The following is a 22296-nucleotide window of genomic DNA, read 5'->3' as shown; positions in this document are numbered from 1 at the left end:
CACCGCTTCTCCGGCCATGCTGAGGCCGCGTCCCACATGCAGCAACTAGAAGGATGTGCAGCTATGACATACAACTATCTACTGGGGCTTTGGGGGAAAAAAATAAAAAAAAATAAAAGAAAATAAAAAATTAAAAGAAAAAAATTAAGTTAAAAAGAACAGAACTCTTTATTCAATTAATAAGGCATAATGAACTAATCTTTAATTGAATATGCATATATGGATATGCACATGAAGATAGACTGCAGAGTGTAACCTTTCTCACTAGCTCTAAATTATAAATAACCACTGCATAAACTCATTCCTATAGGTCTTAAAGGTTTACGGTTTAGTCATCCTGACTATTCTTTGCTTTATGGAGGAACTGTCTGATGCATTTAGATACTCAGCCATTTTGCTGCCCTATTTATAACATTCTTGCAGTCTTTCTTTTGTTATAACTCGAACTGATTCATCTTAAAAACATCATCTGTGAGTAAAGAACTTTCTTCTAATTTCAGGGAAGGCTTATGCTGGCCTTCATTAGAACTTGGTTCCTTCTTCCTTCCTTTCCTAGAGTTTGAAATAGAATGAGGTATTCCTTTTAGCTGATGCTTGACTTACATTCATTAAATACTTATATTAATTGATTAACTATTCCTTTAGATAAACTGCCAGTTTTTTCAGCTTTTTCTTTTTATACACTGTTTTTCACTAAAAGGCTCAGAGATGGGAAAATCTTAATTTGTATAAGACAAATTCTTAAAATAAAGGGAACAAAACCTAGTTTTTAGCCAGAGAAACAAAGTGGTATTTCTTTTTTTTTTTTTTTTTTTTTGCAGGGAAAGATTTGCTCTGAGCTAACAGCTGTTGCCAATCTTCCTCTGTTTTTTTTTCCTCCCCAAAGCCCCAGTGCATGGTTGTGTATCCTAGTTTTAAGTCCTTCTAGTTCTTCTATGTGAGCCACTGCCACAGCATGGCAACTGACAAACGGGTGGTGTGGTTCCACAATCCAGAAACAAACCCGGGCCGCTGAAGCGGCGAGAGTTTCGGCAAATTTGAACCGAACTTTAACCACTAGGCCATCAGGGTTGGCTCCAGAGTGGTATTTCTTTACATCCACATTTCTCACAAGTTTTGGAGATCTTTAAGAACCAGAGATTTCCCAACTTTGGGATGAACTGAGGTCTGGGAAATCTGTTTTGAAGTGTGTGTGTGTTTATGAGATGTGATCGTGGTGATGGATGGGAGGGATGCTCAGTGAGGAATGAGGGTGATTTGAAGCATGTGGACGGTCTCCCCAATCATCTTATCTCTTTCATGGATTACCTCCCCCAACACTGGCAGAGAGTTCAGAAGAGAACAGTGTCCTCATTAGTTCTGCATTTGCAGCTTCAAGACATTCTGAAACCATCCCAGGATCCTGGAATATGGGCAAGGGGCTTTCTCTGGGAGACTGAGGAGTTAAGGTAGCCAGGACTAAGGGCCCCTGAGGTTGCTTTTATTTTTATATGAAAGGAATGAGCCAGAGATGCTGGATAGTTTCTGGAAAATACCCAATTGTCTATCATCAGTTCTGTGACTGTAAAAAAATAAAAAGTTCCCTTCCACTGGTTGTCAATGTGTAAACTTCTTGTCCTGTTATCAAACTATCATTTAAAAGGGCTGGTGTCTATAACTCAGTTTTAGGTAAATCATTCGATATTTGCCGTGTAAGGGAAGTTGCTGATGCGCACAGATAGGGGGCTATCAGATCGAGTATCTAATTTAGACAGTTACATAATTAGTTTAAAGAGGGAATTCGACACTTTTGGAAGCTGCATTTACTCACTCTTGAACTATTATGGAGCAATTTAGCACATCTAGAACATTAATTTGCTAAATGGAACACACCGAAAGAGTTATGTAGCCTTGCAACTGTCAATACACTGCAAATTATACAGAGAAAATCTGAGAAATTTTGTATTACATACTGAGATATATTGAGAAAATCTGGCTATTTGTTTTTATTTTTTCTGGGATTTTTTCTAATAATGTGAGCAACATAGAATTTCCCCGTTACCCTTTCTGCTTTGAAATCTGGACAGAACTAATTATTTGTTAAAACTAGACTGCAGAAGAAAATCGGATTAACTCAAGTATTAATAAAAGTATCACCTCAGTTGTGTTCAGGTTAATGTTTGGAATGTACAGCAGCCACTTTATTCAGTTGCCTCCACATTTTTTACTGATGTCCCTGGGAATACACATTCTGGTTAAAAATTTAAAGCAGGGTCGGCCCCATGGCTAAGTAGTTAAGTGTGCGTGCTCCGCTACTGGTGGCCCGGGTTCGGATCCCGGGCGTGCACCGACCCACCGCTTCCCTGGCCATGCTGAGGCCGTGTCCCACATACAGCAACTAGAAGGATGTGCAACTATGACATACAACTATCTACTGGGGCTGTGGGGGAAAAAAGGAGGAGGACTGGCCATAGATGTTAGCTCAGAGCCGGTCTTCCTCAGCAAAAAAGAGGAGCATTAGCATGGATGTTAGCTCAGGGCTGATCTTCCTCAAAAAAAAAATTTTTTTAAAGCAAAATTATTAAACAGTTAAACAAAATAGCAAAAATGGAAATCAACCATAGCATTTTACCATGATTTTAAAGTGATCTGCTGATAAAAATCTCTTAAAAATCATTCTTAATGTCCCAAATGTTTTCTTCCATGAAGAAAATAAGAAAAAAAAAAAAGGAAAATAAAGGAGCCAAGCACCATTTTTAGATACATATTTATAAAGCGGGGTGCTTTGTTTTTAATGCAGTTTTTGGCAGAAATAACAATGAAATGTGGTTTTAGTGTTTGAGTTTTTAAGGTTGGATGTCAGATGCCTACAAAGGAAAGGTTATTCTCTCAGTTTCGTTCTAATTTTTCTAACATCGGAAGCTACTACAGTAATACATATATAAGGAGAGCACGACATGGCACAGATGTCAGGCTATTTAGACATGATTCTGGGTCAATGAGAATAGACAAATCCTCTGAGATCCCTTTTTTGATACTCTCCTGGAGCATCAGAACTGACGTCAGTGGAGTCGTGGGTTTGCCATGGGCGCAGAGTTAAGTTCGTTATAAAGGAATGGTTCAGAAGCTCATTCTGAAATTGCTAAGCTTGAATGAGGGACCATAAAGCACCCAAATGAGAAGCTAGAGACCCAAATATACCTACATAAACGTGTAAAAGCTGAAACTCATTTATGTGCTCTGTAAATCTGAATATAGCTCACAAAAGATCACAGAGTCAGCTCCACAAATAGAAGCTTCCAGATATTCAAAGTCCCAGGACAGAAAACGGCCACTAACCTGGTAGTGTACATGTATGTATCAGCCATAACTCACAGCTCTTTTTTTCACATTGTCTTCTTTAACCAGACAGAGGAGCCTCTAGCTATGCCCACATGGTTTGTATTTTATGGGGGTAAGCAAGCAGAGAACTGTAAAATGCCATTTACTATTAAATAATTTATTCTATTGCCCAATTCAATACACTGGATCTGCTTTCGTGTGCATTCAAGTGTAAGAACTGAGGTTTCGCTTTGGAGATGAACTTTTTTAATAATAGATTTTTTAGCCAGTGAGATCTTTTTGGTCTCCCTGGAATTACTCTAGCTGAGGAATTACAGTGTGTGATAATTGTTTTTAAATGGTATGAAGAGCAGGGTGACACAGTCCCTATAAGTGAAGGGAGTAACTAGGCTTGTCACAGGGTCATCACACAAGGGGCCCCCATTAGATGGTTGGGCATCCTTTCTGCTGTCCAGCAAGTCAATGGAAGAGGAGGTCTGAGACAAGACGGCTATTCAATCAGTAATAAATAATTATTCAGTTCATGAAACATATTAGTCTAACTCTACGATTTCAAAGCTGAGTTATACACCACCTGATACCTACAATAATCTTCCTATCATACTATCCAGTGGCATGTCTAAGAATACTGGTCACTTCTCTAATGAATGACAGTAGGCACATAATAATTGCATGTAACATGGAGAGAAATTACTACTAAGAAGAAAATATCTCTAGTTTTTGAAATTAAGGTTCTTGTGCTTTGGAAACTATCTGTGTACCCTAAAAAGTCACCTGTCTATTTTATTGGTGACTGATAAGACTCTCAAGTTGGAATCAGGCTTTCTTTTCCTAGAATCATCCTTTTTGATGCCAGGTACGAAAATATAGTTTACCTGCATTTGCATGGGAAATGTTTTCTGTCTCTACTCCTTAACACCAACATTTCAGAAGAAAGTGCTATCAATATGAAGTTATATTTTTTTGTTAAATATTTTAATAACAGGGTCAATCGAAGAAGTCCTTATTTTATAAAGCAAAAGAAAGTGAGTAAACATGTAATATTGGGTAAATTTTAAAAAATCAACAACAAAAATGAGGAGTGTTAACATTTTCAGCATTAACTATTGGTACAGAGAGGTCTGAACTCAGACCTCTCAGAAAGCAAGTGAGCATTGATATGGTGCTCCTTCAATGGAGCCTTGGCAAGAGCCAGCTCTAGGTTTTACCAGACTCTTTTCTATAAATAAATATTCACCTGTCTACATCATTGGTTTATTCCTCTATTCCTTCATTCAACAAATAGCTATGGGGAGAGTTCTATATGCACCGCAACATTCCAGGAGTTGTGGGAGCCACAAAGATAATGAAATAGTTTGCATTTTATAAAATACTTTTCCACATTTCATTCTGTACTCACAGCAATACTGAGACAACTAATGATAAACTAAAGTTTGTACTAAGAAAAAAAGTAATAAAATTAAAACATGTAAGGTAAGTAATTTGAGCTAATTCTCTTTCAAATTTCTTGGTAGGAACGATAGCAGCTGTACTTTTATCAGCAGGCAAATTTATTGATTCCAGGGCTTCTTCCATCTGCTTCTATCCTATAAAGTTTAATCTCAAGGCTTTTTAGACACTAGGCTAGCTAAAAAGCTGGACACGTACAAATGGGAATTTGGGCTGAAAAGTTTAATTTCTCTTTGCAAGGTATTTGTGTAGAAAGATGATTATTGAGCATGTATCAGCTCTAGGGACTGGTGTCATGAAAAGTCACAGAAAATAGGTGTTTTCCAACTGGGAATAGTGATTTTTTTCCCCACTACCTCCTTGTGGTTTTGGTAAAACTCTGACCATTGTCAAACCTCTCACATCCCTTCTTTATGAAATTACCAACTACCCTTATAAGGTTTAAATTAGACACGCAGTACTACAAAAGTATGAAGGGAAATATATGTACTAGTATTCTGGGAGTCAGCCAGCCCACCAATAACTACCAACACCAAGGAAGTCTGAGAGGCATGCAGTGCCCCCCGCTGTTTCTACTGGGAGCTTCACATCCAGTCACACGTCCAAGTCAGGATGTCATAAGCAGGAACTCGTGGTGTCAAGGCTCTGATGAGTAGAGATGGGGGATGAGTTTATTCATCAACAATCTGAAAATGTGCTGCTCTGTCAGAATACAGAGAGAGCTTCTGGAGGGGCTGCCTGATAATGACACTCCCCTCCCTTCTTTTATGCACTTACTGCACTTTTGAATGTGTTGTAAAGTTTCTTACACTTAGAAGAGGTGGGCCCTTGCTTTTTCACAGCTAAATTATAAGAATGTATGGAAAGAAAAAAATGATCATTTGTTTCTGAATATTTAGGTTAAGTGCTGTATTTTTTCTGTCTCATTTTGTAATACATTGTTTTGCAAAATACATAAATGTTTCTTAGAAATTTTTTAATCATGTCTTTGCTGCAGACATCTAGAGAAAAATGAAAAAAACCACTGCTTTCTAAAAGCAATATATCTGTTAATTTTATTAGAAAAGTTATTTTTCAACCACTGGTTTGTTAAACCACTATATTCTTAAATTATAACAAACACATATGTGTATATATATATATGTATATAATCATGAGGTTTATATTTGGTACAATATTTTAATAATGCTTTTTGGAATAGTTGCCTTTATTGTAACTTATTAGACATAAGACTTAATAGATATACTTTAAATATGATGTATAATGAATTTGTATTAGTAAAATATGATTATGATATATTTCAATTAATTAAAAACTTTTATTCTTTAAAACAATGCTTGGCCCATTTATTACATGATTGTCTTGCCACATCAATCTCTACTTTAGCTGCTGTGCTGATTCCTGACTAAGTGTGAAATTCTTGAAGGGTGTTTGTTACTAGAGAAATGTGTCTTCTTTGTGCACCATAATTTTAAAAAAGGTAAAAATCCCAAATTTGTTTATACTGTCCCACATCAGCTCCACCAATGGGGTATATCTCTTTCTCCAATTTTCCAAACTTGATTAAAATTCATTTGTAGGCCAAAAGCAAACCAGTGTATCTGTTGCAAGCAGTTCATGTGTCAGTAGTAACCCACATGATGAACTTCTATGCAGTGTCAATTCCCAGGAACAAATAAGAACACATTCAAAAACGACCCACAGAGCAGAGCTTGAGCCCTAGACTGTACTAAAAACTTATTTCTCTATTTTTTCCCCCTGCTTTCAACTAAACTGAAACCCTACCAATGCCACCATCATTTCCTGAAGATCTTATAATCAGAGCAGCTCTCCTGCCCAGTCTCATCTGATGGAAGCACTTTTTCTGTACTCTTTTCTGCCTCTTTGGCAATATAGCCTGCTATCACTTTGAAAATGGTGCAAAGGAAGTTCTTTCCATTAACTTCCAATTTATTCCTTTCCTATTGCGATCCTAAAATGAGCAAAAGGAATGTTAAGAACAGAATTTTAATGTAATTCAATCGAAAAGGTTTGTTCCTCTGACAAAATCCTGCTGCTGGGTAACATTCATTTTATTACAAGGGAATCTGTCAAAAAAGAAAAGCAATTCAAGCTACAGGAGAACTAAGCCTTATGTATAAGATCCATTCCAGAGAAGTTGTATGGGAAATATTTGTATATTGGATCATTTTTTCTACTGACTTTTATTATAATTTTAGAGGCGTGCTCCTACAGAAAATACTTTCGCTTCAGCACATCCTTGTAGAAATCACACTAAGGAACTCAATATTCATTTCTAAGGACTATTTTGCATTTGTCAACATGCCATCTCTGTACATCTAATTTCTCCTTATGATTTGTGCAATGTTAGTGAAGTGAACAAGTAATCGAAAATGATTTTACACATGCATTCACTGCAAAGGACATATACCATAAAATATACAATGGCTAATTCTCATTTCATTCTAATCGACCTCACAAAATGAGCCTGTTCAAGTCACACATTGCCTGGGCCACTACTCCACAGATGTAGTACAATACCCCGGCTAGATGAGCCTCATACTTTTTCATAAGCTTTCAGAGCGACCAGAAATTCCTGATTTGCTTTTAGTGGTAAGGTTCTATTCAGTGCCGTTTAGATTCTCAATAACTGGTTATAAAAAGTTAAGCCCTTCTATTTGATAAGAATAACATAGATGGTGCTGATGTAATCAGCCAAGTTCATTGTAAATGTTTTTAAAGTTCCTTTTCAGTGACAGCTCCCAACATAGTCAGCTTTATCACATGGGCAAATGTTAACCCAAAGGGTTTAAGCCCCAAACTAAAGCCGTAGTACGTTTCTCAGAAGGTTTAGTTGCTGGGGCCGGTCCCCTGGTGTAGCGGTTAAGTGTGTGTGCTCCGCTGCTGGCGCCCTGGGTTCGGATCCCGGGCACGCACCGACCCACCGCTTGTCAGGCCATGCTGTGGCGGCGTCCCACATAAAGTGGAGGAAGATGGGCACGGATGTTAGCCCAGGGCCAGTCTTCCTCAGCAAAAAGAGGAGGATTGGCATGGATGTTAGATCCGGACTGATCTTCCTCACACACACACAAAAAAAAGGTTTGCTGTTAACATACTAGGTCTGTATGAAGCGAAATGTTAATCCTTAAGCAGAGGTAGATTTACCACGATGCCGACGAAACTTAAGCTTCAGAGCTTCCCACTTGCATTAGTCCCTTACAAGGCCCTGAGTCTAATTCTGTCTTCTGTTTCCAGAAAGAAGGATCCAAAAATTATAAAAGCTCCGCACCCCCCAGAACCTGGATTCCACCTTCCCTTAAATTTATCTTATTGTTTTAGATTAGATTATTACATCACAGCATTTTATAATCAGAGTAGAATTCTGACATACTTACTCAAAAAACGTCGTCCATCCAGTTTCATCGCTTTTGGTGGCTAAAAGGCCACTATTGCCATGGTAAGTAAACAAAACTAATTCTAGTCCTTGAGCAGTCATGCTTTTCAAACATCCGTTTGTTCCTATTGTCAACCATATCACTTGGTTATCTGGAGACACCACTCGAACCGGCATCCGATTCGGGTCCCGTCTAATTCTAAGGGTATTGCCATTGCTGTCCGTCACAGCAGTAATATCATTGTCATTGCTGTAGCTAAAATTGTACAGGTAATCACCAGTGACTAAACTTACAGTATATTGGTGAGTGCCATTGATGTCAAAGATATAGAGTTCTTGATCAGTTGGAGAGGCAACTTCATAAAAGTTCATAGAGTTAAGCAATGGCTTATTCTTTGACACAGCCCGAATCCGAATATTTCCTAGGTCTGCAATATACAAGGTACCATCTGGAGAAGCAGCTAAGGAGGACGGAGCATTAAGTTTGGCGTCTTTGGCATAGCCGTCCCCACTCTGGTAACAGTCACAGTTGGCATCATTTTTGCAGTCACACTCTGAAGGTATTCCAGCCACCAAGGAGATCTCCCCATCTGTTGTGACCTGCCTTATTCGGTTAATTTTCTTTTCGTCGGTTTCAGTAATGTACAGGACCCCACTGTAGGACACAGCAATGGCAGTAGCCGATTCCAGTGTCGTCTGAACTGCGTGCTTCCCCACAGAATATTCCACTCCTGGAACCTGACAGTGCATGGGCCGTCCAGCAGCAATGCGCACTTGACGATTTTCAGTGATCTGTAAAACTACATTATTATCCAGGACATAAATGGAGTTATCCATAGGGTTAATGGCTAGATCAGTGGGCCATTCCAGACGTACCTTAATAAAAAAGAAATGGTCTGGTTAGTCAGTTACTGCACTGCAGTTAATTTGCCAGAAGAGTAAATTAGACCATTTGGGGAAATTACCCTTAATTTGATAAACTGTTTTAAAATTGTTTTTTCAATAGCTACAGTAAAATAAACTTAAAAATTGTGAGCGGAGACCAATGTAGGAAATAACATTTTATTTAAAAATGCAGCTTATTAAAAGATTTGCAAGTTATAGCCAAATAGCAAAAGAACCTCTAAGGAGCAAGTTAATAGATATCAATGAGATATGAACACATATGTTCCCGTTAGCAGTAATAACCACCAAATGTCGAGCTTTCTAGGTGAGGAATACATTAGTGTGCTATTGTGTTTTCAATCAGGCCAATAGCAAAGTTCCTAATTCTAAATATAAGTCCCTTGGGACTGATCCTAGTTGGTTCTCTCTACTACTTATGGAGCTCATACAATCAAAAGATTAGAGATTTAAGCTGTTTTGTTCTTTCTGGAATATCTGCATGCTGCTCTTTTACTGGTATTTTATTACAAATACTCGGCATTTCTTAGTGATAATTGTTCTGTATCTCACTGAATTCATCAAATGCAGAACTACTGAAGAAAATAACGTTTTATTAGCTCCTGAGATCCATTTAAATGGAACAGCGTTATCACAACTACCACTACACAGATACATGCAGTTTAACATGGTGCCATCACAGTCTCCTGACATAGTAAATCAAGTCACTTAGAAGAAAAACAAATAATTCAGCTTAATATTTTAACTACCTGGCTGATGTGCATGCTAGTGTCACAAGTTAAAGGTCTGGCTGAAGTCAGATCGTTAGAGCCCAGGAGAGTTGATATGATTCCATTTTGATCAACTTTTCTGATCATGGTTCCATCAACAAAGTAGATTAATCCATTCTTATCAACTGCCATTCCTTTATCCAAGAGAATTAAGTGTTACTAGTTTTTCAAAAATGATTAACTTTGATTAAACTTTGAGGCTCATCATTCAACTCAACATTTAACCCCAGGATAACATGGGTGATGGGTAACAGACAGGATTGTAGATTGCAAACACATTAGGAAAAACCCAACATAGGCATTTATAACACAAATAAATGTAAAGTGTAATAAAGAAATAACCCAAATTGGTAGGAATCTCTGCTTAGTCTGTGAATCATCTATGCCATACCTGTGTTTTAAATATAAAATTATAATGTCTGTATAATGTTGTCTATAAATTATAGAAACAGATCAAATTCTGTTACGCTGAACTTAGAGTAACTACATTCTAACGAAAACAGATCTAAGCTAAGGTTAGCGTTTTGTTGACCTTGCTACAATGAAATTTGCTATGATGAATAATTCAGCACAACAAATACTTTTTTCCAGTCCTTGTTCACATAATAGTCAGTAGCTATAATGAAAAAGAAATAAAGCCTCAAACCAAAAAACACCATGATGAATGGCATAATACATGAGCAAGGAGTCAGTCCTGGCTAGTTTAAAAGCTAGAAACCTTTATCACACAGAATTTTAGCCCTTATTACCTCCAGAAATTCTTCACAGCAAGCATTTTTTTCCCATGGCATAGAAACAAAAGTTTAATAGCTCCAAACTGGTGAGGGCTAATAGGGTTGCTTAGTGATGCTTTTTAAAGAGGCCTGGGATTCATTCCTGACAAAGAAATTCCGGGACAATGCAAGAATTTGGACACTTCCTTGAAGTTTAACAGGATGTGACCTGAATAATACAGAGTAGTTGCTTTATTCTTTGAAAAGTTGAGAAAATGGTATGATAATAAAAAATGCCAAGAACCTAATATTTACTGTAAAATCAACTTAGGATTTTAGCAGTTTCACGCTAAATGGCTTTTGAAAACACTAGATATGAAACAGCTTTCCAGAACACAGTTGAGGGTAAAACGTTAGACTCAGCATTAAACACAATCAGGCACTAACTGGATATTCTACCCTTTTATTTTTTTAATAAAAAGAAATCCGCAAATTGACACATGCCAGTACCTTTGGGACTCATGAGTGTGGCTTCCACAGCCTTCCCTCCATCCCCACATCTGGCTTCATCAAACGGAAGGCATTGCTCTCCTGTTCCTGCAACCACTTCGGCATTTTTAGTCAAGTCTTTTGCACCCGTAAGTGATTTTGGGCGATAAATTCTGCGGGTGTTCGTGTCAGAAACGTACAAATCTCCTGTGACTGGATCAGTTGCAAGGTAGTATCTGTGAGCTGGGTTGCTGCTGTAAAAAAAGGATCATACATAAACATCACAGGAGAGTTACTCCTAACACACAGAGAGAAATTAAAAGCAAAATAAAATAGATCATGAGACATTGATTATAAAGTGAAATCTATTATCAAAGATTGGGAAATGAACAGCAGATTTAATAATCACTTAAAAGAATGACTTAACGCTTCTAGCCTAAAACAAAGCAGCAAGTTCTCTAAATCTTTTTGGTTCGATGCAAAGCCATTAATAAATTGCCCTTGAGTGACAGACATCAAGTTTATTCCAGGGGAAGCGTGTCTCTACCCAACCCTCCAGTGAAGTAAAACATACTACTGATTTCACTCGCACTTCATCAGAGAGAATTCTCCTGTTTTCTCTTGCTACAAAACCAAATCAAACTCAACACCTGTCTCTGAAGAAATGTAGCATTGTGTCTGTCTTGGTTGCTCTATCACAATCCAGAAAGGTAATCTGATGTAGTTACAATGTTTGTCCTGAGCTGTGGGGTTAAAGATTAAAATGAGGTCATTCGAGTGTGGGAGGCAGGCTCGGTCGTGGTCTAAGGCAATGAGTCACAATGGTACATCCGTTTTCAAAGTTTGTAAATTAAGCTGCTCTAAAACCTGTCTATGAATTTGGTGAGATATAGGCATTTGCTCACAAAACATAGTGCATCAATTTTATAAATATAAAGTGGTGCAAATGTAAACTATGTTATGTCCCACTTTCTGTAAAAAATGGCAAGACCAACATTATCAAGGAATGGACAAATGATGACATTTAGTTGGAATTAAAAAATTAATCTCCTTACAAACACTCAACACCACATTCTTAGAATTAATGCAATTTTGTACCATATGCAAATACCACTTTCTGAAAAAAACATTTTGAAGAGACTTTAAATAATGTGGTCCCAACAAAGATGTCAACTGATAGGAATCTACTGGATTCCACATATGTTTGGATGACTAACTTGGTTTCATTAATTCATTCCCATCTCTCTCTCTCTCCACACACACACACACACACACACACAAAATTATATGCTTGTTTTCATTTATTTTATATGTGAATATTTAAAATATGTAGCATAAATCTACCTACATGAAAATATTTATTCTAAATAATCGTTTAGTAGTATTCTCATTACTAGTTAGGTTCTATTGAAACAATTCTCACTACTTAATGTTCTTCCTTTTTTTTTGGTGAGGAAGATTGTTCCTGAGCTAATACCTGTGCCAACCTTCCTCCATTTTTTGTATGTGGGTCGCCACCACAGCATGGTTGACAAGTGGTATAGGTCTGTGCCCAGGATCTGAACCTACGAACCCAGGCTGCCAAAGCGGAGCACACTAAACTTAACCACTATACCACTGGGCAGGCCCCAATGCTCTTGCTTTTAAGTGGTGAATATATGTGCTTCATCGCTCCTGTAAGAGTCTGTTGTTAAAATAACAGGTTCCAGTTTCCGCTAGTGTTTCTCACATTGGTGGAGAGGCCGACCACTCACGGAGTCTGTAGGGACTTTCTGGAGCTCTGAAAAGCTCTACGACTGTGCCGTTGGCATCCAGAAATACTGAGACACATAGAGGCCTGAATACCTTCAGTTTTTGGGTCTCCTTTCCAGTCTTTCATATCTTTTAGTGACAAGAGACAGATTAGTGCAAGAGGTCATGAGTGTGTAAATATGTCTGAAAGGGTGAAACGTGATATGAAGAACTCATAAAGAGATGCAAGTCATTTGAAATAAAAACATTTCAGAACTGCTGGGTTATACCAAACGATCAACTTGCCATGCTAAGTGTTATTATACCATTTTTCTAGGTTGATGCCTGAAATTTTAAATGCAGTAAGACATATTGTGTTCCTTAGTGTGGTGGTTTATTACTTTGTAATGAAGTAAAAGGTACATATCAATATAACATTCAGAGCAATTTTATAGAGGTTTTTTTTTCTCTGTAAACAGTCTGATATTGACAGAGCTGGTCTTTTGGGTATATATAGTTGGTGACAGACTTGCAAATCACTCAAGCTGGGTCTCTTTTGAGATACATGACATTAGAGAGACTTCTCTAGTCTTTCCTATCTCCCTGATTATATACTATTATGAAGAGTTGTATAGTTGGCTATGAATGCATACACACACACATACATACACTTTATTTTCTTGTCAGTTGTATATTTATGAGCAAGACCTCTGGACCAGCTTGCCTGAGTTTGAATCCCAGCTTCATCACTAATTGTGTGACCCTGGGCAAGTTATCTAACTTATTGTAAAGGTGCTAATAATCATACATATTTCATAGAATGCTGAGAGGATTACATGAACTAATACATGTAAATTCCTTAGAACAGTGCCTAGTACATAATAGATGCTCAATAACCGTTAGCTATTCTTAACATATGCTTTTGTTCTGTCTCCTCTTACACTGCAATATGCCTTTTGCTTTGTAACTCTATATAGTGTAGGACTGCAATAATTATTATTAACTAGCTAAAGTATAGTATGCTTTCTGAAAATGTTAATAAGGAAAAAAATTATCTAAACTTGGATAGGTTCAAATTTGTATCCTTAGTCCTGCTGTTACACTATAATATCCTAAACTATTAAAATAAGGCAAAACCTTCTTAAAACATCCACTTTGAATTATTTCTAGAGTAATGATGCTAGAGGTAAATGAATCATGCATGCTTTTTCATGATGTCCCTCATTTGGAAAAAACAACAGATTTTTGAGGTGGCTGCTTGAGTAGTAGTGACACACTCTTTAGCCACGGGATGTGAGTTTTCTTGGTGCAAAAATAATGGACATTCAAATCCCAAGCTTTGCCTTTACTGGCATCGGTTTTATTCTAGTGGGACAGTAATAAGAGAATGTCCAAAGTGGTGCTTATATTTGCTATTTCTTATCCTGAAACATCTCCTTCCTTGAAGACACAGAAACTTCTAAATCAAGCAACATATGTCAATGGTTTTAAAAATGTCCGCCAAATGAAAGCTCTAATTTCGCACACAATTCTATTGTCCAGAAGAACAAGTGTGGAGGAGTATGTAGCCCTGGAGAATTCGCCTCTGGAAGTATTCCCTCCAGAATGGTGGGAAATGAGAATTGGGTAAGTTCCCTGCAGAGCAGCCTAGCCTGGCAAATTAGAGCTGGTTCTTAGATCCCAGCCTCCCCTAAATGAAAAGAGGGATCAATACAGAAATACTGAAAGAAAAAAAAAAAAGTGGTTTGGAAATGTTTAGTTGACAGACAGGTGGCAGAGAAGCTCTGAGCAGTATCTGCCATACGTCTGGGATTCAAGGACACGGAATTTAAGCAGAGAGTTTTCCAACTTCCTGAAAAGCCAAAGAATGAGAGAGGCTGGTGTGGTACAAAGCGGGGTGAGCTTTAGATCAGTAATATACCTCGTGTGAAAATGTGAGCCTACGATGACTGAAAACAGTCTGCTGCTGGCAGCTGGAGTGCAAGAATTTACAAAATGCGTGATCTGGGGGAATGAGATTTCCATTTCAGAAAGGTTTAAAATAACAATCAGATTTTGACACATAGCAGGAAAATCAAAGAAACGGAGATCAAGTCAAGCACCTTTAGTATACTGTCTCTTGATTCTTAACTCGCTCTGAATTGTCTAGATCATCACAATTATCAAGCCATCTTCCCCATGGTCTTATGCGATTAGACCTAGATCCAGTGGTAAATGCAGACTAGATTTGCTCATTTATTTTGTCATAACTCAACCTTCTTAGATTAGAGAAATATTCACAAAGAACAAGCTATAGAATAGATATCATTAGCACTTTTATCTTTTTAGTTGGAAATTGTGCCATAGTCCTTAGAACACAGAGTGTTTGAAGAAGCATAAATTATATTTATGGATAAATATACCATTTATATTGGTATACTACCTATTTTCTGGCAACCAAAAGGCTGTTTAGATTATTGCAAGAAGGGCTTTGGGATGTGATATTTTTGTGCCTGCTTGATTTTTAAATATTAAGCCAATAGAAGTGCTGAATCAAGTTTTTACGATTTTGTATCTAAACTTGAATTGATTCCAATTCACAGACCTGTAATTGACACTTTCTTTGATCTTTTAATTGGTAATATAAAATTCACAAAGTTGATTTTCAGTCCTACATGTTTCAATGCCCCTTGGCTGGTATTAGTTAAGTTCCTTTATTTTGAAATTTTAAAGAATTGGAAGAGGGATGAACTAAAATTTACTACCCACAAAAAGGATTTGTTAGCAAACTAATACTATAAACGTCATAGTGGGAAATGTTTCGCATATCTAAGAGAAACATTTTTTAAGCATTTCGGAAGCTTCCATTTATGTAAAAAACTTAACATGTTGATTGAGTAGTATTTATATCTTTTCATTAAAATGTAGCTAGGGACTTTTATTCAATATAATATCCTGGCAGTACTTATTAAATTTGGTATAACAGAATACTCTGAGTTTTAAAATAAGACTATGTATTTTTATATTTATTTCGTTATTCAATATTTTTGTTAATTATTTCCCCATTAGTCCAATTAATGAGACTGTTGATAGTATGTGAAACATGGTCAGAGGACCAGAAGCATGCATTTTAATTTTTTACTTTATCATTAACAACCAACTATGCTGTTCATTTTTATAGGTTTAGATACATTTTTCAATTTCTTTTTTTTCCCATCACCTATTCCTAAGTCTCTCATTACTTTTACGCTAGCCAGGAAAGTGGGGATGAGGAGAAAGCCAGGCAGGATCCTATCAGCCAGTAAAAGAAAGATGATACAGGTAGGCAAATAGGAAGAATCACCTGAAAATAATTTTAATTTTTTAAGCTAAATGAGGAAGTTTCAATGAGCTGAAATATCTTGCTTCTGTTAAATCAGTTTTGATTAATTAGTTATTAAGCAAATGGAATCCCTATTTTTGTCAATGATTTTGTCATCTGTTTGATGACTTGGGGTCAAAAACCTTGGATGTTTTTTATATCTTCCTCTTCCCTATCACCCATGTACAGTCTGCCCATTTTCCACCCTCCTTTATTTTACTGGTTGATTTCCTTCATTGCTAGCCATACTATTTTAGGTACCTAGTGTGGGGGATCAGAATTGGTCACCCCAAAATGCATCTCTTTGCCTTGATTATTTTTAAAAATAAAAGACTCTGAAAGAAACTTTGACCTTCCCCCTAACCGCCTAAAAGAATTTAAAATAGAAGGCCTGTTCCAAGAAGGAGCTCATACCATAAGGTAACTGTAGTGTAATGTAAAATGTGTCTTTCGGGTCACATTGTCTATAGAGGGCTCAGCAAACACTTGTTTAACAAACATTTGCATTTCCATCTCCATGTAAATTGCCTTCCTCTCCTCAGAAGTCCCAAACCACTACCCCAACATCCTCCTTTGTCTTTAGCTAAAGATGGTATTTAAGGTGGTGGCTTTGGCCGTTCTGGTGAGTTATTCAGTTTTCCTGGGTTTCTCCCATGTATACATACATGTTATTAAACTTTGTTTGATTTTCTCCTGTTATTCTGTCTCATGTCAATTTAATTCTTCAACCAGCCAGAAGGACCTAGAGGGTAGAGGAATTGTCTTCCTCCCCTACACTAGTATCTCATGGTTTTGTGTAACAGCTTTCTAACTGATCTTCAAGTCACACTGAACATTGATACCAGATTAATCTTCCTAAAAGGCCCCTTTGGTACGCCACTATCTTGTTCAAGATCAGAAAATGGTTCCCCACTGTCTCTGTTCTCCTATAGGACAGAAGAGTAATTCCTCAGAGTACTCAAGGCCCTAAGCAATCTGACCCCAATCTGCCTTTCTACCTGTATCTCTCCTTATTACCAACATGAATCCCCTGTTTCATGTTCAGGTGGATCTGATTCCTCTCAGAACACGTCTTGTCTGTCTCCTTTGCAGACCCCAGTAACTTTATTTGCTCTATATTCTTTCTTCATGACCACCCTCCTTTCTTTTTCCATTTAAGCAGACTTCATTTTTAGACCTAGATCAAATATCACCCCTTCCATGAAACTTTTCCTTACCACACTCCCATCTCCCAGTATTCTCTTCCTCCACAGAATTACTCTGATAGTATAAGCCACGGATGTGATTAAGTGTCAAAGAATGATATTGACAATATTATTTAGTCTGTTACATATATATCGTTTCCCCTACTAGACTGTGAGCTCTGAGAGCACAGACTTTGTCTTATACTACTATTTGTCAAAGTGCCTGGCACATGGTAAGTGATCAGTTAACATCGATTTAATAAGGATGAATATCAATATAAAACACAAACAGTGTATTTTACATGCATGGTGCATAAAGAAAATGCAGGAGTCCAAATTTAGCCAGAATAATGTACAGAGGAGAAAGGTGAAGGAGGATCATGAGAGAGGGCTTACAATGAGTATCGCTGCCAAATACCATGAGTTAGTACATAATAAATTCATATTATAAAATATTATTAATAATAATGTAGCTCTAACTTCATAGATTTTTTTTTTCCAGAAAAAGAGATTATAGTTCCAAGTAATTTGTCAAATGATCATGAAATAAATCTATCTTTTTGCATACCCAGGGAATTATCCCATGGAAACCTAGCTGTTTGGACACACAACTGGCTGTGTGGTGTAATGGAAAGAACACACCTTTTAGAGTGGTTCAAAACTCTGCTCCCATTTCTTAGTTGTGCATCTCGGGGCAGATATGTAACCTCCTTGAGCCTCAATGACCTCATCTGGAGCCCTGAAGCACTGTTGTGTGGATCCACAATAACATATATAAAATTTCTGGTGCCCTGCCTGGCATGTAATAGGCCAGCTTGTTAAAAGGCAGCTGCTTTGATAGTTTTTTCTGTCTTGCCTCCAGCATTTTCACGTTTAGTTGGTGTACACATCTGTTTGTCTTTCCTCTTTTCTCCACAGTTACCAAGAAGGCAAGGCTGGAAAAATTTTGGTATTCTGCTGTGGTTTCTAATAGCAAAGCTTTGTATGCTTAGTAGTCTGGAGAAACTTAGTGTTAATCTTAGCAAGTGACTGAGCTATTAGCTGATGGTACAAGATCAACAGGGGATCTCAGGAAAATACGCCTGGTCATATGGACATGCAACAGCTATACGCCTTTCAGTAGAACTTTGCTTTTTATTTCCTAGTTGTGAATCTCCACACAATAGTAAAAATGGGTTATGCTGATTTATTCATCTCAAGGATCTCACATAAAATATTGCTAATTTTTCCATCTGTTATCATTTTATTGGATATTTTAATGGCCAAACTTGATCTAGCATGTCCAGTATGTCTTGTTTTTTACCAGCTTTACTTTAAAACATATTGTTTTTTCCCTCTTTTTTGCTGTCCTGGGAGAGTTTTTCAGCCAAAAGTATCCATATAAAAGCTTTTCCTGTATCTTCTCCAGCTAAGTGTACAGAGCAAATAGAAAAGGAAAAACATTTGAGACTATATATTTGCTTCAACTATATTCATCTGTAGCTTTGAGGAAAGTCTTTTCCTCCATAATAATGTCAATGAAAACATTAGTTCTTAAAACTCAAATCTGGTAATTCTCTCAACTTAGGAAAATATAAACTACAGCAATGATGAATTTACCGGGAAGTTAATAAAGTTTAAGCTTTAGGGTCCCTCACTTGTGTGGGTTCTTTCAAACCCCAGTGAGGTCCCTGGCAACACGTTTGCACGATGTTTCTAAAAATTTACCTAAGTAAAATATTTTTAGATTCTTTTTTTTTTGGTGAGGAAGATTGGCCCTGAGCTAACAGCTGTTGCCAATCTTCCTCTTTCTGCTTGAGGAAGATTTTCCCTGAGCTAACATTTGTGCCAATCCTCCTCTATTTTGTATGTGGGACACCACCATAGCACAGCTTAATGAGCGGTGTGTAGCTCTGTGCCCGGGATCTGAACCCGCAAACCCCGGGCCGCTAAAGCAGAGCACGTGATCTTAACCACTATGCAACCAGGTTGGACCCTAGGTTCTTCTTCTTAAACAGAGTCCCCCAAACTGAATAAGCTTTGTACGCAATAAACCAGGATCTGCCCTGGCTATTGGTCAAACTAAACTCTCTTTAAACTCTCCCTCCGTGCTTCAGATTTTGTTCTGTTCAACATGGCTTAGATTATGTGAGTCTGTAACTGATGTTTAGAAATATTTTTTGTTAAACAAAGATGTTCATCATAATAATTTTTCTAACAAAATTTATTTTATTAACCAACTTGAAAATTTTTTCAAATTATACTGCATGATGTAAATTGCAATATATTACATAACAATAGTTCATTTAAGAAGTTTTAATTCCTTAGATGTTCCATGATACTGTTTCCTCTCTCATGATGAAATGTTCTTAGAAAACAACGTCAAAGAGTCACATTGAAATGTAAAAAGGACATTTGAAAATACACAATAACCTTTACGCAAGATGCTTACCTATGTCTAAAATCTTTATTTCTTGGTGGAAGCAGATAAAAAAGGTGAAAAAAAAGCACAGTTAGAAAAGGCTTCTAAAATATAATGAGCTGAATACCAAGATTTTAATTATTTGTATGGAAAGTTGCCAACTTAAGCATGAAATGAATTTTGTAGGCCAAGGCTTATCAAATAATTTACAGAATAGGATGATTTTGATAATCACAAACAAATGAACAAAGCAAAGACAACAATTTATTACTTTAACTATTGGCATTATGGCTAATGGGTTAACCCAACTTGAAGATCCAATATTCTAGTTGAAAGTCATAGCTTTAGTTCATTTATTATTATGTCCTGATATTTTAGGAAAATATTTTATGCCTTACTTTCAATCACTGTGAAATAAAAGAGTAACAATGTATATCACAAGGTTATTCTAAAGACAACCAAAGGGACTTAAAAATCATAGTTTGATCCTATTGGAGCATACAAAATTCACTGGAATCAGTGAGACATTTTATATACAAGGTAACTTTATACTCCTTTATACATTTATGGCACAATGTATATGTGTTGTGCTTTTCTTAACTTTAACCAAGAATCTAACTTCTTTCCAGGGAGAATTTTCAACATTGGGAAGGTATATTTATATAAATAAATTAGTACTATAAAGTCAACATTTTTTTTTATAAAGGCATGTTTAGCTTTGATTAAAATCCCAAATTACAGAAAGACATACCTTAGTTCTAAAACACTTGTTACGTTTCCAGAAGGGAATATCCGCCGGACGTAGTTGAAATCCCCTACATATAGACTGCCATCGATCCCGCAAGCTAATGCAACTGGGGCCAATAGTTTATTACCATCAGCTTGACCGTTGCAACTCGGGCACGAGATACTGCGCCTTCGTCCATTGCCCATGATGCTACTGACAACCGGAGGCTGTTGGGAGATAAACTGATTTTCCCCATTTCCCTTGTACAGTATACCTAGAAGAAATAAGATGCATTTTTCTCACGATAAAAAGTATAAAGATGAAAAGTAAACACGTTCACTATAGATCTAACTACAATTCAGTGCCTTTTAGATTTGGACCGGGAAAATTTTTATTTAAAGTTCTCTTGGAAAGAACTCCATTCAGTTACCTAGTGTAAAGTATTATATGACAAAATACACAGGGTATATACAAAAAATGCTGTTCTGTTCTGGATTTAAAGAATGTCTGGTGAAAGAAACAAAGACTAACAATTAAAAACCCAAATTGTCAACACCAGTGATTCTCAAACTTGGCTACACATTGGAACTGAATGGCGAGCTGTAAAAAATACTGAAGCTGGATCTCATCCTGAGAGATTCTGATTTAGTTGGTCTGGGGTGCAGCCTTGGCACTGAGATTTTAAAAAAACTCTCCAGATGATCCTAATGTGCAACCAAGTTTGAGATCCAGGCTCTACATAATGTTCTTTAAGGAATAACAAGTTACCTTAATTGTTAAATGATGTTAAAATATATTAATCCAATTAATAAAAATGTACATCATAAATATGAATTTCTTCTTTATGAGTTTATCACTGATTTTTAAAAAGTTAAAAATACTTTACAGAAAACAAAGAAAATATATATCAAACTTCCAATATACTACTACACTGTCAAAGAATATTCTTCTTGGGTATACTCTTGTTTGCTATAAGAATGCATATACACACAGTTATTCAAAAAATCAAACATTACAAAACTGTTGTGGAAGGACAATTTATTATTTCCAGTGGATTCTGCTTTAAGGCATGAAAGTGCCAATAATTTTAAGACAAAATGCCACGCTCCATTACGATCTTCAATGAAAATCGGAGAAAAAAATTCCAAATAAATATTAAATATTCTCATGGTTAGAAACTAGATTTGAGTTGAGATTCTAAATTCATTCATTTACCATTATTACTTATACATCATTCCATTTGGTCTGATGTACACTGGATGGTCAGCTGTGATTGTCCCATACATATTTTGTGACACTTCTCAATGTGTAATCATCTGTACAAACTACCTGCTGTGTTGACTTTAGAGATGTACATATATTTATTTAATGTTCTATGTTTCAAAGCAGTTCTCCAAGCCAATGCTTATACTTTTTAGCAGATACACTGTTAAAAAAATCAGTCCCATGAACATACAAACAGGAAACTTGAGAAAGTGTTTTTTCCTCCCACTTTGGGATAATCTTAAAGTGAAGAAGAGATCAGAATAATTGTGTTCCCCTTACAGCTCAGCATACTTTAGGTGGAGTCTATGATTACCTTTTTAATGCTTTGCTATTTGGGTGATGCAGCAATCAGAGCAAATTTACATAAAGGAGTCAGGAAAGATAAAACAAGTTTATTCAAATATAAGGAAAAATAATCCAAATAAGACTGGATCATAACAACAGATGAAATGCATTTTGCCTTGAATATTCAAGGAACACGTTAATGATACCTAAGATCCTTCTTTCTGTGATTACTTTATTGGACAATTACAGACAATTACAGAACAGAATTTCCTAGAAGAGCCAGTTCTGTAATTTTCAAGTTACAAGTCAGCCTACTGCTCTAT

At 36.6% G+C, this 22296-nt stretch overlaps 1 protein-coding gene across 4 annotated transcripts in view; it reads right to left on the bottom strand.

Annotated features, from left to right (window-relative positions):
* The window catches only part of TENM3 (teneurin transmembrane protein 3), a 597691-nt gene that overhangs the window by 30721 nt on the left and 544674 nt on the right, over positions 1-22296 (bottom strand). For 2 of the 4 annotated variants that reach the window (XM_014786234.2, XM_087418328.1), the window contains 5 exons: positions 20447-20696; positions 19726-19746; positions 11061-11293; positions 9817-9971; positions 8166-9040 (listed from right to left, as the gene is read on the bottom strand). In XM_014786234.2, the coding sequence (XP_014641720.1) occupies positions 8166-9040; positions 9817-9971; positions 11061-11293; positions 19726-19746; positions 20447-20696 (1534 nt within the window). The remainder of the gene's footprint in view (positions 1-8165; positions 9041-9816; positions 9972-11060; positions 11294-19725; positions 19747-20446; positions 20697-22296) is intronic. The other 2 variants (XM_004428722.3, XM_014786235.2) reach the window with 2 other exon arrangements.

Source organism: Ceratotherium simum, chromosome 28 (genome assembly GCF_057802395.1).
Source record: "Ceratotherium simum simum isolate JZ-2026a chromosome 28, ASM5780239v1, whole genome shotgun sequence".
NCBI classification, from domain to species: Eukaryota; Metazoa; Chordata; class Mammalia; order Perissodactyla; family Rhinocerotidae; genus Ceratotherium; species Ceratotherium simum.
This window is presented reverse-complemented; position numbering and strand designations above follow the sequence as displayed.